Source organism: Taudactylus pleione, unplaced genomic scaffold, assembly GCF_031769625.1.
Source record: "Taudactylus pleione unplaced genomic scaffold, aTauple2 ptg000251l, whole genome shotgun sequence".
Lineage (NCBI taxonomy): Eukaryota > Metazoa > Chordata > Amphibia > Anura > Myobatrachidae > Taudactylus > Taudactylus pleione.
The window spans coordinates 3,628,136-3,647,485 of record NW_028284653.1 but is presented as its reverse complement, the minus strand read 5'-3'; the positions used below and the strand labels follow the sequence as shown (position 1 = coordinate 3,647,485).

The 19,350-nt window shown below is 41.5% G+C and overlaps 1 protein-coding gene across 1 annotated transcript in view; it reads right to left on the bottom strand.

Annotated features, from left to right (window-relative positions):
- LRRK2 (leucine rich repeat kinase 2) overlaps positions 1 to 19,350 on the bottom strand; it is a 247,136-nt gene that overhangs the window by 43,998 nt on the left and 183,788 nt on the right. Inside the window, exons 40-43 of the mRNA XM_088480191.1 lie at positions 18,329 to 18,429; positions 3,987 to 4,177; positions 2,160 to 2,320; positions 1,761 to 1,931 (exon numbers count right to left, since the gene is read on the bottom strand). Of these exons, the coding sequence (XP_088336317.1) occupies positions 1,761 to 1,931; positions 2,160 to 2,320; positions 3,987 to 4,177; positions 18,329 to 18,429 (624 nt within the window). The remainder of the gene's footprint in view (positions 1 to 1,760; positions 1,932 to 2,159; positions 2,321 to 3,986; positions 4,178 to 18,328; positions 18,430 to 19,350) is intronic.

Genomic DNA, 19,350 nt, shown 5'->3' with positions numbered 1-19,350 from the left:
TGGTAGATATATAGTTACAATATCTAATGGAGCGCTCCTGGCTGCTGCTGCACCTGACACCGGCACCTTCTTTGCTTCTCAAAAAAGTGTCTATAGATCTAACAATTCTAGTAGTCCTTCCATAGAAGATAATTTTTGATGAAGAGAATAAACTGCCAAACAACGAATGTCTTATAAATCCAATAGTTCTGTTAGCCAAAAGGTAAACTCTCCAGAGCTGTTGTTATTCAATAAAAGTAATCTTTAATAAAAAAACAAGCTGCCAAACCACAAAAAAAATAGTAAAATGCTTATAATGTCTTTAAAAAATTGCAGTCTCTTCAAAAAAGAAACTTAATATAAATTCCACGATATAGCATCTGAACATACACAAAACGGGAATGCTTACCGGACCTGCGGGGACCCCACAATCTAAGCGCAGTATATTAGAAACAGAGAAGTGTTGACCCTGGAGAAATCCTATGGTACCTGTACACACCAGGGTGGTACACAGATGTAATGCAGAGTTTGGCTCTCACCCGTAGTCTGCCCCAATCTCCAATCACTTACTCCTGTGCGCTTGTGGTTCTCATTCACAGCTGGTGCTGGCGGCTCTCACCCGCAGCTCTCCCTCACAGCTGATGCTAGGGGCTCTCACCCGCAGCTGTCAGTACGAGAGCGCTGGTTTTCGCTCACAGCTGATATTGGCGGCTCCCACCCGCAGCTATTTCTCGTGGCTGATATTAGCGACTGTCAGTACGGGAGCACTGAATCTCATACACAGCTGATACTGGCGGCTCTAACCAGCGGCTCTCCCTCAGCTGATAATGGCGGCTGGGTCCTACTTGGATAGCCGGACCAAGTTTGAGAATTTGCTTGTAAACTATTACGTGCTATTGTATTATATTTTATATATATCTTTTTTGATTCAATGTCTAAAATATTTCATGCATATTGCACACTGCTTGATGTGCATAACCTAAGTGAATATACCCAGGTTGAAGCACTGCCTTCGTATTTAGCATTGGTAACCTTGGTTACGGGCTCACACTGGGAGACGTCATCGGGAGGGCGCCCACCAGCTGGACATATGGGAGGACGCGCATCACAATGCTGAGGGAGAGCACATAAATTTTGGCCAAGGCTGTAGAACCACAATGTGTTCCTCCAAACAGTTGCTATAGAAGAGCCTTAATAATTAAATGAGGAAAAGCCATGAACAGAGTATAAAAACAAATGGGTAATTTAAAATGTAATTTAGCATATTTTAAGCACAGTCCTCAAACTATAACTAAAAAATAAATAACTCTTAATACAGAAACCACAATCTCCAAACCATTATGAATTATAGAATCAATACCTGTACATGGTAAACATGTTCATGCTAACATTATTATGGTTCCAGCTCATTAAATAACTATTATTAACTTTAGATGGTTGTCACTGAGGCCTCCTCTACAGAGTATAATGGGTTTTACTAATTAACATAATTATTAATTAGGAGTACAATAATGTATTGGATAAACCCATGATCGTTGAAATAAGGCTGCAACCGAAGATCTGGTGTTAAAATCTAATTTTAATGTAATAATTATCCTCTGCATGGAGAGCTTTAAATTCTTAATGGATGGGAACAGTATCATGTTTAAAAGAAAAAGAAGCAAATACTGTATAAAGTTTCACATTTTCATGCCTAGGAATAAAAATAATTCCATTATGCAATATTTCCAGGTGATATGCAGTAATAAACACTTGAAATATTACAAATCCTCCAAAATTACCAGGCAATTTTCCATTGATAGCCAATTCATCAAATTCATTTGGAAATTTCAGTCCTTCTACCATCCTAGCTCCAGCTGTCAGGATATCATACAGCAATAATCCAAATGAATAGACATCAGCCTGCTGGTTGTAAATAACATTTCCCCTTGCAACTTCAGGTGCTCGAAATCCTAAAACAATAACACCACACTAATAATATACACTTTACATACAATATGTTGAATGCAAGTCATTTTTCAGCAGCTGCCACACACACCGTACCTCCAACACACATACACATAGCAGATTGAGAAAGACTATATTATAATTTATCCAGATCTCCGTATACCGCATACATGTTTATTTCAATATATACAACTTTACTCATAATGCTAGTTCAGAACAATGACATTTATTACCAGGAGTGCCTTCTGATGTTTTGATCCCCATCCTGCAGCAGTACTGAGCAATACCATAGTCTGCAATCTTGGCAATGACTGCAGAGTTTGGATATAAAGTAAATAGCAGAACGTTGTGGGGTTTCAAATCCCTGTAGATGATCATTGATGAATGAAGATACCTTTGGTAGAACAAAGCATAACAATGAAATACCTCAGTAAATTAAATTTACTCTCATAAAAAAACACCATAATTGCAATTTACAGAAACAACTTTATAAATGTGTGCACGTCGGTTGTAGTTGCAAAATACATACAGAAATGTCAGCAGGCTAAAGCTGGCCATGAACTGAACGATAATCAAACCAGCAGATGGAACTGTTCTAAGCGATCATTCAGTGTATGGACATTAACAACAATTGTTCACAGCCTGAAAATGGCTGGATAATTTGGTTTGTTTATCAAACCTGTCTGATCCTCCCACATGCTGTAAATACACTGTGCAGTCTACGGACAACTTTACTCTCAAACAGTACAATACCTACTGTGATATGATCGGAGTAGGGGTCCCTCTCCTGGGGTAGGTGGACACCTCCTTACACACAGCAGCCAGGAAACAGCACTCCAATCGTGGGTTTGCGTGCAAGCTGGTCGGCACCAGTTTTTATTGTGCAACACCAATAGACAAATAAACCAAGCATAAAATAACTCCTAGCCCGGCTGGGCACTGATTAGACAGGTAATTTCCTCTCTACAAGTGGCACAGGCTACTACCCTCACCACAAACACAGCACTTTCAAAAGGTCACAGTGTCTCTGAATAAACCTCTGTGTCTGTTCTCCCCAGGGTGTGTGAGACACTGCATCTAAACTCTTACACAGCTATATTGAGCCACTTCCAGGTGTAATCCCTAATTAGCCTGCTCCCAGGCTGAAAGGCCTAACACCTGAAACGGCCCTGTGGATGGAGCCCTCCCTTCTCTCTCACATCCACACCCCCAGGACCCATTCTCCGGCTTTTAACAAAAGCAGACACTCAGATCTGCTTGTAAAACAAACTTTTCCTGGGGGTTAAAAAACACATTACAGGAATCTGGGAGACATATACACGCCATCCCTAACTTCTCCAGTGCTCCTATCACACTACACAGAGAAGAGGGGACGCCTCTCCTTTCTCCATAAGTAACTCCATCTTCATCTTACCTAGATCACTTGCGGCATCCCCCATGGGAATAGAGCCACTCTGTCTGGTCAGAACGTGGCAGCTGCTATGCACTGACCAATCAGAGAGGCCCCCATTCATTCCTATTAGTGTGTTCATGAGTGACCAATCATTCGCGTTAGGATTTCCTAGAAATTTGTCCTTTACAGTTATGCTACAGGTGGCAGCAAGCTATGTCTGCCAGGGTTTGCTTGCACTTGTGTTTCTCTAAGTGGCAGCATGTTTTGGTAGCCCCCTGGGGAAACCATCTCTAGTGCCAAATGGCCTAGGGCTGGTGGAATGATGGTGAGGGGACTTCTATGGTTCCACCAGCCTAGTGTTGGTAAAGAAAACATTTAGAAATCGGGGGACCCCATGCTCTTTGTTCCTCTAATGTTTTCACTACCAACCTAGGCTTAAAGACATAGGGCTGTTCATTAATCTGGGGAGAGCCCACACCATTTTTTCTTTTTTTAAATGCAGCTAATATTTGCTATTTAAAATTATACAAAAAGAAACAAGTACTTTGTATGTGGAAAGTAGATTGAATAGAACATGAAATGCCTGATCATCAATCTACATATTCAACTTAACATAGATGTATTGTAACATTAACCCCAAACTTTTATTACAATGTTGGATTTTTACCTCAGTCCATCAGCCACATGCAGAGCTATTCTGTGCTGAAGAGTTCGGGTCAGACTATTACTGTCTTGCTGAAGCAGATGGTCAAGAGAACCCTTCGAAGCAAGTTCCATCACTAGCATCCTAGGACGGACACCAGCTGCCAGCAAACACACCAAACTTGGATGATGGAGGTGACTAAGAACTGTCAGTTCCTGTGAAATAATGAAAAATTACAAAATAGTAATGTGCATCACACATTTGTTTAATATTTTGTTTAAGAGGTCTCCTAAGGTGAAACTTAAACTGTTTTAAAATGGAACATTCTGTTCAAGTTTTAATAGTAGCAACGTGTGGTGGTAGTAAATGACAGTAGACAAGTGTGGAAAGAGAATTATACTACAAACACAGTATTTTCCACCTTGTTTACCCATATGCTCATCTAGACGCTCATTCTGAATTAGATATATGTTCATCTGTTTAGCGTAAAATATTTCCATACTATGCAAGCACATAAAAATGCATATGCACATGTGAAGTTTCAGACAAATCTTACACCTGCAACTTGTTCACCATAGAGAAATGCCATAGAAGACGGAAGCGGCAGGTCAGAACAGACAGTGTATACATAAAGGCTGTTCTAGCAGCTCTTGGAGATCTGGTGAAATGATCTGAGCTAATGATCATCAGCACAGACCTTTACAGTGTTATAAAAAAAATAAGAAAAAATTTATTACAAATAACATTTATCAATAAAGACACCCCATGTGAAGCCTAAGCAGAACGTGATATTCAGAGCAAATTTCCTAACAGTCACTGTACCGGTTAGTGGCTGCTCAGCCTTTCATTACTGCCACATATCCTTGGTGTATAATTAATGGGTAAAAAAATGTTGTGTAGGAATTTTAATGAAAGATATTAGCACGTTGGTTTTTATATTTACCAATAGTTTTCTCCTGGTGCACTACAGATATCTGAAGGCCCCGGATAACAACGCACAGGTGTTGGCAAGAGCTGCAGAGCTTTAGCAGGTGGCTGCTTTGTTGTTTTTTTTTTGTTTTTTTTTTAAGGGGGCATTCCATTCCAACTGATAACTCAGTCTTGTACTGTTCAAACATGGCCTGACTGACATTATGACAGGGGACCTCACTGAGGTTTTCTTGTTATAGCCTGTCATACAGAAATAAGAACGATCTTACAGTTCAGTGCTATGAGTTGTTCCAACACTGTTAAGATCTCCAGATGTTTCTTTTTTCATATATGGACTTCAATACTGAAAACATCAAAAATGGGAAAAGATGGTGTAATAATGTTCAGAGCAAATGGTTCACACCCCTTTGCGTGAATACTCATAGAATACGGTGAATGGTATTGGTAAAATCAAGCGTCAGGTGAAAATAAGATGGGCGGAACATGTGCGTAACATTAGTAAAGGTTGCAAGAATCATCCTCTCTCTTTACATTTCAAGGAGAAACACGATAGCTCAGTTAAGGGCTTAAAAAATTGTTGTGGAATTGCATGGGTGAAAGACAACTGGCGTGCTAAAGATAGGGATATCAGACTTGCTAAAACTGAAATGTGCTACATATATGAGCTACACACATTGAAACCCACAGGGTTAAATTGTGATTTCGAAATTAAGTGGTTTTTATAAATGTGTTTGGAATTATGTTCTTCTTATGACTTTTTACTGTTATTATGAACATGTGTATACTTTTTTATTATGAATATGAGTATACTATGATTATATATTTTCTCCTATTACTATGTTGTCACAACCCTGGCTAGTTTTTCACCTTTTGCCTTGAGACTTATCCCTGTCAGCTGTCCCATGGATCTGTATGTGTAATTCGCCTGGGAGATCTGCTCTAGATCGTGCTGGCTGCAGCACTTCTGTGTATGCATTTGGACTGTGCTCTCCTTTCCAGTGATTGTTCACCTGGGCCCTCCTCTGTCTGTGAACACTGCTAGCCTTGATTGGAATCGCAGGTGTAGGTCTGACTCCCAGCACTGCAGAGATGATAACTCCCTCTGCATGTTGTGCCCTTCACCACTCAGTGCTACTACAAGACCACCTAACCGTATCCACCAATTCCTGCCAGACCCAGGGTATATACATCCTCCTCTGATAGCATTCTGGGCCTGAACATCTCGTTACTTCTCGTGGTGTATTGTTTGTGCTTCGTCCTTGTAAAAGTGTATTCCAGGCTCCTGCTGATTGCGCGTCCGGAAATCCTGCTGGTTCCTGATCAGTTCATTCAGCAATCCGGCCGATAGCTATACCTGGTGCATCCGGAAATCCTGCTGGTTCCCAGACTAGCTTTATCAGTAATCCTGCTACACGAATATACCTGGAGCATCCAGAGGTCCTGCTGCAGCATGATCTGTGTTCCTGAGTTCCTAGTGTGAAACCTTTGCTTCCAACTTACACGGTTATTCCACGCTACTCCAGTGCGGAGTCAGTTCCAAGTTACAAGGTCATTCCAAGCTACTCCAGTGCGGAGTCAGTTCTAAGTTACAAGTTCCACTCTACTCCAGTCCGGAGTCAGATCCAAGTTCCCCATTCCACTCTACTCCAGTCCGGAGTCAGATCCAGGTTTCAAGTTCAAAGTTACCCAGTCCTCTTTACTCCAGTCCGGAGTGATATTCCAAGTCTATTCCACAATACTCCAGTCCGGAGTGATATTCGAAGTCCATTCCACGATACGCCAGTCCGGAGTGATATTCCAAGTCAATTCACACTACTCCAGTCCGGAGCAAGTTCCAAGTTCACCAAATCAGTCCTCGTTACTCCAGTCTGGAGTCCAAGTCCAAGTTCTTCAGTCCGATCCACATTCTTACAGTCCAGAATCAAGTTCCAAATCCTTCAAGTTCAAACCTAGTTACTCCTGTCAGAAATCCAGTACCAGTTCACTTAAGTTTCAAGTCTACAGTTTCTTTTCCAGGTTCAGCGATTATTGGAAGACACTTTCCTTCAGTCTATTCAGCTAATCTTCCTGCCGGTCCCAGTCTGGTTCCTCCAAGTCACCTACTGATATCCTCTCCAGTTCAGCAAGTCTCCCTGCCGGTCCCGGTCCGGTTCCTCCAAGTCTTCTACTGGTTCCACTCTAACCTTACAAGTTTCCTGTTTCTGTCATTTATCACCAAAGGCAGTTCTCACTGCTATACAATTCTTTTGCAAATAGAGCTATATACCTCAACCATGGTTCTAGTCAAGCCGGTCTCCACTGAATCCACTTCAACACCTGAGTCAGGTAATTCTGGCATATCACCATAGATGTCATTGCATCTCCTAATCCGGCTATTTACGGATCCCAGTATAGTTGCTATGGACATTAGAAGCTGACTTGAGGTAAGAACACGTGACCTCCACCGTGCGCTGCACACATGTTATTCTAGTGTGGCACATGCGGATGAGTCGGGTTGTGCACCACATACGGATAGGCTCCCACGTCGGTCGTCAGACCATTACCGTGTCAAACACATGGAGCACTATGATGACGCAGTTAGTATGACCGCTGGTTACGTGGCGGGAACACGGATTGGAGGTCTAATTTACTCCATACAGGATATAAAGAACAGGGAAACCTTATGGAATCCACTGTTTGTAAACACAAGATGGCGGCTGTGTGAAATACGTGTCCCCGTTTTGGTGAGTAGGAAAGCTCTTATCCTGCATAGTAATACATTTCTGATCAATTTCCATGTTATTATTGAAACAAATCATACTTTGATTTTAGCTACATTAGACACTCTTCTTGAAAAAGAGGCCGCAGAGCGTCAAAACGCGTTGATAGTGTCATTTTTAGAACTCCACATGCCCTTTGTGACCCACATTGCCACTATAGTGGTATACCCAGGATCCATCTTCCGCAGTGGATTCACATGTTGGAGTTTATATAGGGTATGCATGTGTTCAGCATATTTTATAAGTAAATTCTCTATGGTACTAGCTACCATTGTGATTACTTTACATTCTTTTGGATTTCTTGGGTCATATGTCTATTGTTTCTTAGGATCCCCATTGGATGTATCAGATGAGGACCTAAAGAAACCGCTATATGTCCATACTACACCAGTAAGCATACATGTAAGCACATACTGAATGATGCACCACTCACGTTTGGGGTGCTTTTGATGGGGGCTTGGACATCTTAAAGATTTTCTTGGAGGTGGACTTCTTCACCGTATTCTATGAGTATTCACACAAGGGGTTTGAACCATTTGCTCTGAACATTATTACAACACCTTTTTCCCTTTTTGATGTTTCTTTTTTCATATATGGACTTCAATATTGAAAACATCTGGAAATCTTAACAGTGTTGGAACAACTCATTGCACTGAACTGTAAGATTGTTTATATTTCTGTATTCTTGCATATAAGTTGGTGACTTACTGTACATTCTTTTCTGCTGCCTTGGGGTGCAGTGCCAAGGGTTAGAAAGTTTTTTGTGTATTATATTATAGTCTGTCATAGCTTACCCCTTTTAGGATAAATTTTAGATACTTTTGCTGACTATTTAAAAAAAAAAAAAATTCTACGTTATTACAATGTTCATTATGATGAACATGTTAAATGCTTCATAATAGGATTGAAAGTGTATCACACACTTTACTAATTTAACATACTATGTTGAGACACACATAAACATGTACATGTAACTGTGCTTTCTTTAAGAAATGTATTTTAAGTCTTTTAGACACAAATGAGTTTAAACTCTGCATGAACCACTTAATCTTTCCGCATTTTTTATCTCGTATATTAGATGCAGTAGCGGCTCAAGACTGATCTTAAAAGCACAAGATGTAAAGTGTCATTAAAAATCTGTCAGCTTTATTGAAAAGAAAATCGTACGGTGGCAAAAGAAGGAATGTCCAGCTATCAGTGAAACTGCTTGTCTTGATTTGCAAGGGCCAACAGCCCTGTCAGCAACAAGAAGTGATAGTTATCGGACTTCCATTCCAATAACATGTGCAAGACCCACCCAGCAGGGTGATGCCACCGACTCCGGTAGGATGATCAGTCTACCCAGTGTACAATGCAGAATGATGGCCAGTAGACAGCCGTTCTTTCAGACACAAAAACTATGTAAAGAACAGAACATGACAACACACCTAACCTAACATATTGCTCGTATTTTTACTACGTAGACATTAATCTCATTAAATTACATTATGCATATGTTTTTTCATCATGCACTTATGAGAATATTTTCCTCATTATAACTGATATTGTTTATTATAGATATGTTTTTTGCTCCTCAAATATGATTATTTATGTGCCTTGATGAAAGAGATTCTTAAATTATTAGTGTTTTTTCACTTGAATTGTTACATTGTGGCTGTGGTTAATTTTAATAATTGTCTGTTAATTTGTTTATTAATTTTTTTCTTCATCACCCACACTTATTTTCACCCCTTCTTTCCCACCCATGTCTAGTATGTATGTTTTTTTGCCTTTTGGATCAATTAATTCAGAAGTCTATTTATCCCGCTTTTCATATATTTGATCCATGTTCGTTTGTCTTTGGTGAGTGTAGGGGCGGATTGGCCATTAGCTTTAGCGGGAAGATTCCCGGTGGGCCGATTGGTCTGTGGGGCCGCTTGTCACATGTGGCCCTGCCCCCATTAGCACATCACCGGACCAGCATTCCTGCAGTTTCATGACAGGCAGGCCTGCCGGCTGCCTGTCATACCAAGTAGAGTGGCCTGCCTGGGTAGAAGCAGTTCTCTCATGAGACAACAGACCTGTAACTTCATGCACCTCAGAGAGAGAGCGGGTCAGTGTCCGGCAATAAGGTAAGCACTCCCAGGGCCTCCATCAGCTGCCTGCTGTATTTAATCTTGTTTTACTCTTCGTTACAATTTCCTGACAATCGGGGCTGGCCGGGAGATGGGACAGCACAGCTGTTTGAACTTTCAGGCAGCACTGTCATTGCCACATGCAGGACTTTTTTTTTAGTATGACAGCCTGCATCCAGAGTGATAGAGCTGCACTGGATCTTCAGCTCAAGGGCCGCCCAGTGCAGCCGCACATGGGCGCCACACCTTAGGGGGCACAGTGCAGCCATCACCGGCACCCGGGTTCTGCCTATGCCCTGCCAGTGTTTCACTAATAAAGCAATTATGGTCCTACAGAGCTCCCGTAGTCATGTGAGAACAGAGGGAGCAGAGCAATGCATTGCTTTCTTTCCAAGTGAAGGACACAGTCAGTGCCTAATTTGCCCAGCTAGCTGCCGGTGTAAATCTCTTTAACCCCTGCCTGCTGCTCAAAAATCCTGGCCCCTATCCAAGGGCAGTTGGAGCAGAACTTGTACTGCAGGGGTAGAAGCACCCGGCAACTAATGACGTCATCCCACTGTCAGTGCTCAGAGGAGCAGAAGAGAGGGAGAAGCATTAGAAAAGTCCTACTGTACAGTAAATACATTAAGGCTGAGGACCTAAACAGGGATTAAAAACATGTACGAGGGTATAGTGATGGTGGAGAGCACAGAGGCATTTTTTATATAGTATATATGTATATGATAAGGGCAAGCAAAGTGGAGATTATTAGAAACATACCAATAATTATAAATCCTGTCTTTGTGTGTGTGTGTATATATATATATATATATATATATATATATATATATGTATATATACATACAGTCAGGTGCATAAATATTGGGACATTGACAGAATTTTCATATTTTGGCCTCTATTCACCACCACAATGGCTTTGAAATGAAACAAACAAGATGTGCTTTAACTGCAGACTTTCAGATTTAATTTGAGGGTAATTACATCCAAATCAGGTGAACGGTGTAGGAATTACAACGGTTTCTATATGTGCCTCCCACTTTTTAAGAGACCAAAAGTAATGGGACTATCAACTCAAAAGCTATTTCATGGACAGGTGTGGGCTATTCCCTCATTATTTCATTATCAATTAAGCCGGTCAAAGGTCTGGAGTTGATTCTAGGTGTGACATTTGCATTTGGAATCAGTTGCTGTCGACTCTCAATATGATATCCAAAGAGCTGTCACTATCAGTTAAGCAAGCCATCATTAGGCTGAAAAATCAAAACAAACCCATCGGAGAGATAGCAAAAACATTAGGTGTGGCCAAATCAACTGTTTGGAACATTCTTAAAAAAGAACGCACCGGAGAGCTCAGCAACACCAAAAGACCCGGAAGACCACGGAACACAACTGTGGTGGATGACACAAGAATTATTTTCCTGGTGAACAAAAACCCCTTCACAACAGTTGGCCAAATCAAGAACACTCTCCAGGAGGTAGGTGTAAATGTGTCAAAGTCAACAATCAAGAGAAGACTTCAGAAGAGTGAATATAGAGGGTTCACCACAAGATGTAAACCATTGGTGAGCCACAAAAACAGGAAGACCAGATTAGAGTTTGCCAAACAACATCTAAAAAAGCCATTACAGTTCTGGAACAACATCCTATGGACAGATGAGACAAAGATCAACTTGTACCAGAGTGATGGGAAGATAAGAGTATGGAGAAGGAAAGGAACTGCTCATGATCCAAAACATACCACCTCATCAGTGAAGCATGGTGGTGATAGTGTCATGGCGTGGGCATGTATGGCTGCCAATGGAACTGGTTCCCTTGTATTTATTGATGATGTGACTGCTGATAAAAGCAGCAGAATGAATTCTGAAGTGTTTCGGGCAATGTTATATGCTCATATTCAGTCAAATGCTTCAGAACTCATTGGACGGTGCTTCACAGTGCAGATGGACAAAGACCCGAAGCATACTGCAAAAGCAACCAAAGTTTTTTAAGGCTAAAAAGTGGAATGTTATGCAATGGCCAAGCCAATCCCCTGACCTGAATCTGATTGAGCATGCATTTCACTTTTGATGAAGACAAAACTGAAGGGAAAATGCCCCAAGAACAAGCAGGAACTGAAGACATTTGCAGTAGAGGCCTGGCAGAGCATCATCAGGTATGAAACCCAGCGTCTGGTGATGTCTATGCGTTCCAGACTTCAGGCTGTAATTGCCTGCAAAGGATTTGCAACAAAGTATTAAAAAGTGAAAGTTAGATTTAGGTTTGTTTAGTTTGTCCCATTACTTTTGGCCCTTTAAAAAATGGGAGGCACATATAGAAACCGTTGTAATTCCTACACCATTCACCTGATTTGGATGTAATTACCCTCAAATTAAATCTGAAAGTCTGCAGTTAAAGCACATCTTGTTTGCTTCATTTCAAAGCCATTGTGGTGGTGAAGAGAGGCCAAAATATGAAAATTCTGTCAATGTCCCAATATTTATGCACCTGACTGTACATACACTCCTAAACAAGCTTTTTGAGGATGGACTGAAGCTCAAGGACCATTAGAATCATTGTGAGAATAATAACTAATCCTGTTCTTGTGTGTATATCTATCTATCTATCCATCCAAAGATAAGAGATGCACTCACCAGTCTTCAAAAAGAGCAATATTTATTCAAATTAGCAGCATAGTATAAATTGTAACATTGACGTTTCGGGCTTACATCTGGATACTATATTGGCAGCATCTCCTTTTAATATGCATTCTTTATTTTTAAAGTGTTTTCCCACGTGCTAGATAGTATTTTCCATTGGGTATGCGTAGTTGCTCCACACATTAGGAACATTTTGTGGAATGTTGTAGAATTCTTACTCATGTTAATGGTTGTAGAATTCTTAAGGTGCCCACACACATAGCGATATTTTACACGATCTGGCCGATTCCGACACATTGGAACGACAGATCGTGTAAAATATGGCCAAATCGTGAGGAAATCGTGAGTCCCCACTCACGATCACGATGCGAGTCCCCGCTGGTCGCATATCGCATCTTCAGATCTGCCGTGCAGTAGGGCAGATCTGACAATCTAGGACCCGATGCACTGTAAAAAGTCTGACTGCAGGAGAGATCGTTTGAAGATTGGACACCAAATCGTGTACATATCGTGTGGAGATCGTGTGCAGAGCTGCCGGGGAGAGTTTCAAGGGAAATCGTACACATCGGCTGACCGTGGGCAGATCGGTATGTGTGTGGGCACCTTTACACTTATAAATTAGAATAATGAAAATTGCTTTGTGTGTCTCATGTAATCATTGCTGTAAAATTACAATATACTCAACATCTTAAAGATGTACTAAGGGGCCTATTCATCATCACTTATTTTTCACAAAAGCATGTGAAAATGAACATTTTCACATACTTTTGTAAAAAATAAGTGTCAGGGCCATTTATCAAGTTCAGAAAAAGCATTTTTTTTTTCGGAACTTGATGGTGTTACTGAATGCCACCACTCTGAGATGGCAGCCTGTGAGGATTTACATGGCAGCCACAGTACATGGATCAATTCAGATCTATTCCTGCTGTGTCTGCAATGCTGAGCCCCAAAGCTGAGAGCTCCGGGGCACTGCAGGTTACTGCAGGTTGTGCCACCTGCTGGTTACTTACCTCCGGTGTCTCTGGCTGTCACTGGCTCCTGAGTCCTGTGCTCTTCTGTACGGGTGTTGGCTGGAGCTTGTGCTGCAGGGGAGTCAGGGGAAGCTTGTGTGGCGGCAGCTACGACGGTGGAGTGAGGCACCACCTGCAGTGGTCGCGATGGAAATAGGTGACGGACACAGGCGGCGCCGGGGGTTGGAGGGGGCAACAGACACCAGCGGCCGCGTGGGGAAGGGGGCGGGTAGGGACGGACACAGGCGGCAGCAGTCGGTGAGGAGTGTTAAAACAGCCTAGCAGCAGTGGTGGGGGCCCAGGACATCCACTGTGGGGGAGAGGACACCAGTGGAAGCGGGAGTGATGGGGGGCTGGGACAGACCCCAGTGCCAGTGGGTGGAAGGGGGGCCGGGATGGACACTGGCAGCTGTGGCGTTGAAGGGGAGACGTGCAGCAGTGAGGTAATCCTTATGGATACATCAGCTGCATGGAGAAAAATATCACATATCTGAAAGCTGACTCCGCAAAAAGAGCAGCTTTTCGGAAGTGATACTTTTATTAGGGAGGCATAATGAATGCCTCCAAACATCTTTTAAACTTGCAGCTAGTTTAAAACATAATTATCACTAGTGATAATTATGGCATTATGAATAGGCCCCTAAGGATCTTATTTATCATTGAGTTTTATCATTCACAACGAGTGACAAAACTTGCATATGATAAATGATGCTCCAACCAATCAGCTCTCAACTGTCGTTTTTTAAAACAGATGACAGTTAGGAGCTGATTGGCTGGAGCACCATTATCATACGCATCTATCACCCATTGTGAATTATAAAACTAGTTGATAAATAAGGCAATAAGGGCCTTATTTAATAATGTGGTGCTGCGTGAAATTTTGATGTAACCCTTAGCAGCAATAAAAAATAGCTTTTATTATATACAGTAAATTGCCATATAAATATGACTGAATTTGATTGGCTCTCTCTCTCTGCCGGTTACTGTGGCATGCTCCGCTTTTTGTTGGTGTAACTCCACCTACCATTACTTTTTGCTTTAGCCTCTCACTAATGTCTCCAGGTATAGTGATGTATTAACCCAACCTACTTTGTTGTTAGTTCTGCCTACTGTGGATTTGGTGCCGCCCATGTGAGGCCACATCTAGACATTTTTCCAAGGCCACTTTTAGTTCCCAATCCGAGTGTAATAAATAAAGTTTTCTAATTTCACAGATTGTACCTTATAGTGTGCCCCATTGTGAATTAATTTTCTATGTTTTTGCCTAACATACCTAACCAATACAATCTCCCTCAAACTCTGATAAATGTTCTCCAAAAACAGGAATTTACCCTCCTCAATACTGTGAAAATAGGTGAAAATCTTGAAAACAAATTAATGGATGACTCACCAGAACACCGGCAAGATCTAGTAGGCAATGGCAACCACTGCATTGACCTTTGTGCATGCTTTTTCTGACAACCCCTCCTTGGAAGCTATGCTAAGAACGAAGGGATAATTAATGACCAGAAAAACTGACAATGACAGCGAGTGGCCGTAGCCCTAAGTTAGAGAATGGGCTGAAAGGTAATTTATTAAAAAACATAATAATAATAAAAAAAAAGTAGTACTTTCAGATGTCGGATTTCAAATGTTCGATCTGAAACACTTGTCAAAGCAGCTGAAATAGTGGTGCCAGTTCAAAAGGAGTATGTATCATACTCTGATGAGGGGAAGCTCAAGTACAGAACATACGATGCCTTTTGCTGGGCTGCCGTGAGAGACGGCTCGCGACTGCTGAGCAGCAGCCTCCTAATACTGGGCGGGGTCGCATCCCCCCGGCTTTGCGCCAGGCTGCGGGGCTCACAGATTTTTTTTAACCTAAGAGGGTTGGCCATGCCTTCTGTGAATAGGCCATGCCCGCTTCCCCCAGGCCCGGCTCTGAAAGCACCTGGGAATTTGAGGGGTGGTAGGCTAAAATTATATCTAGGGCGCCGTGACACCTTGCACCAGCCCTGAGACTTCCGACACTGAGCAATGAGCATCATGCTAAAGTGTATACACATGCTATTGCACAGACTGACCACAGACAACAATTCCTAGCAGCCTCTGCAGCTGCTCAATAAGTCAGGAAACGTCACATAAGCAGATCAAGGTTGTAGGGCAAGTGACAGTTGGAAGTAATTGGAAGTTTGTTCAAGAAAAGTGTGAGGCAGGAAGCAGTGGTGTCAGACAGGAGAGATCAAGAAAGAAAGCAATAGAAGCAGTAAGAGACAGCAGCAAAAGTAAAGATAAAGAACAGGGAAGAGACAAAGGCATTGCAGGGAGTAGCAGAATCACAGTGTCTGACAGAGAGTAGAGCAGGAGGGTGAGAGAAAGAAGACAATTTTTGTACTTATCTGCATTGCAATTAGCACTTTTTAAGTAAACTCTATTACAGTACTCAGTAGATACGAATCAGCAGAAATCAGGCATAATACTTCCCCACGACTATGTCTTGTTTGCATGAAGGATAGTTAATGCTACAGGAACAGGGGGGCTGATTCAGACCCGGACCCTAAGCCGCGTTCGCTCGCTATGGGTGATTGTCGCCCATATGCGCATGTGGCAAAATTTGCATACGTGAACCAGTCTGTGTGATGGGGAAGTGCTCGCTCCAAGCCCGCAGATGGGCCGCTCCTTTGAGTGACAGATAGTGCCGTTTGTGGGTGGTAACAGGAGAAGGTCCGGGAGAATGGGGGAGTGGATGGATGAACGCAGGCATGTCTGAGTGTCAAAACGGCATTCTTTGGGCGTGCATAATTAGCATGTCAGCGTCATTTTACACGTCACCTGGTTATATTTCAGCCTGCAGTTACCGCAGTGCTTGCGGCGAGGTAGGGTCTACCTTAAGGGCTGCAAGCAGCTTCGATAGCTCTCGATGTTACTGAATAATCACACTTCCTGGAGATGACGTGTGCTAAGAAAGAAAAGTGGGCGTCATTACATCGGCGAGCGTTCACTCTGGCGTCCTTTAGTCTGGCTGTGCGATCGCGGCATTTACATATCCACCCCCTGACGGCTGCGAGAATGCGCAGCTTAGCATCAGGGTCTGAATCGGCCCCAGGTTTGTTTACAGAATCCAATGATCAAGCGCAGTGAAAAGAAGATCATATGCGCACCACCTCAACCCCGCTACCGAACTGATCGAACTTACAAATGTAAATGTGTTTGGTTCTACTAACTAGATTCTTGGAGAACCGCATCTTATTTATAATTGACTTTTAATGGCTATAGGTATTTATTGATCAGAATATTATATAGCTTAACAATTTTGAAATATCTATTGAATTCTTAGGCATCTAATGTTTCTTTTAACAAACAATTATTTTTACATATAATTATTTAATATGACTGTTAAGAAAGCGTTACATTCTTTCAATATCGGTCCTGTGGCTGTGTCCAGCTACAAGTTAAAAAACTTGCATTAAGTTCCTTTTAGCAGATGAACGATGGCCAGAAGTTGATTATTAAAAAAAACATGACTTAACAATCAAGGGTTTCCCCAATTTATGTGTAGCAGTACTGTATGAATATTGTTCTTTGGTGTCTTTGCCTCCCTGCCTGGAGTGTGTCAGTACTGGAACTTTGGGTCAAGAAGAGTTGAGAGAAGATCAAGGTTGTTCAAGTGAGTTCCTGAGGGTAGCACACACAGTTTATTACTCCACTATCTGTGATTTACAGAGGCAGCTATAAACCACTGCTGAGGGACCAGAGACACAGAGTAGACTACAAAAATACACCAAGACAGGACGGTGCCCTACAAGCAGACATGAGGACTTCGGGCCGCCTCAAGAGCCCCCCTGCCACGTTACAGTCACCGTTGCACTAATCTGATGTAGAAGCTCGCCCACACAACCAGCTTGAGAAGAGAGCTGCTCTCAGCCACAAACTTAAATACAGCACTGCACGCTGGCACAGATGAGGTGTGACTACACAAAGCATAGTTTTGAGCCCTGCACTTGGTCCTGCCGTTTCTTGAAAGCAAGCAGTACCGTGGTGAGGTGGAGACATTGCCATACAAGGTAAGGATGGTAAGAAAACATACAAAAGAAATTCAGCAAAAAAGAGAAAAGGACAATAGGGTGGAAAACAAACTCTGAAAGCAAAGGAAAATTTTAAGCAGAATGAGAAGAGAAATTCTGTACAAAGCAATTCACTATGCGGTTAAATGCTAGATGTGACAATGCATGCACAGCAAATTGGTTCTTCCCTGCAAAATCCGGTAGCAAAGAGTCTGAACTAACTGACAACAAAAAGCTCTAAAGCCATACGCAGACTCCACCCAACCAATAAAACATGCAACACAAAACACAGCCAAATAGGTTACTAATTCTAGCAGAGACATTTAGTGCCTGATTCAGACGTGGGAATAGAGAGAGATATCTCTCTCAACTGATCATCTTGGTGAAACCATGCTGCACTGCAGGTGGGGCAGATTTAAAATGTGCGGAGAGATTTAGATTTGGAAGGAGTGTTTCCAAACGGACATCTAAATTGTAGACTAATAATAAAACTGTGCAGTATTTGTGAGCTACATGCAAAAGCAGCCAGTATGTATTTAATAATATGTATAATAGTATATAATATAGTATATAATAGTATAGTTTAAAATATGTATAATATGTAAAAAAAATTTTTTATGTATTTACACCCCTTGCATTGCAATATGGTTTGTTCAGGTTCACAGCTGAGAGAGATAGCTCACTCTATTCCTAACTCTGAATCAGGCCCTTAGTTCACAATTTGCCCCAACTTTGGGGTTTAAAGGTTTATTCAGATTACTCTGTTAATCTTCACAAATAATTTGTTTACAAATTGCATCAATTATGGGAAAATAATTCCAAGAAAAAAAAAAACCGGTATGTTTCAATAATTAAATTTAGCAAACTTTCTCACCTGTCTCAAGAGCCTTGGAGAAGTATGTTTGTTGAAAATTTTTACAGCTACAGGTTTGTCTTTATACACAGCTCTATAAACTGACCCAAAGCCCCCATCACCTAAAATAAAATAAAAAGTTATTAGAACTGTACACACACACACACACACCACATTCTCTAGATCAGTTATTTTCAACCTTTTTCAACTCGAGGCACACTACACAACATTTAAAATTGCCAAGGCACACTATCCGGCGATATGGTGAGTGACCAATGAAAAAACATACATATGTGGCTCTTACATAAAAAAATACACACACATTGGCCTCCACAAGAATAAAACACACTACATTGGCATCCTCAGGAATAAAACACACTACAATACAAGTGCACAGAGCTGACCGCCGTGGCACACTTGACAACTGCTCACGTCACACTAGTGTACCGCGACACATTGGTTGAAAAACACTGCTCTAAAGTGTATCAATATATGAACATGCTCAAAAAGTTGTATCTGTAGTACACTGTTAATTAACTTAACACATCTCCAAATGTTTCCATGTTTCTTCCCACAATCCAAAAATATACTGCTAGGATAACGGACTACTAATAAAATGGACCATGTTTGTGCAGTAATGAATTTAAACTGTAAGCTACAGTGGGGCAGAGATAAATGTGAATGATTAAATGTTCTATGTAAATTACTGCATAATATTGTGATATCACATAAATGATAATATGGAAAATAGAACTGATGGAGTAAAAGCCCAATTGCAATGTGCAGTTGATCAGATACCATTCTTGAGAAAATAATCTATAAATCTGCACAACCACTCCTGTATTCTCTGCTTTAATACACAAAGGGCTCTATTTATTAACATTATTTTGACTAAAATAAAGTGAAAAGGGGTGTTTTCACACCCTGTTCACATTATTTTAGTATCACCTATAGTTATTACAGGGCAATTGGAGTAGAATTCGTAAAATTCGTAAAATAAGTATCACTTATTTTTAGTAAGCAGATCGCATTTCCCATAATTG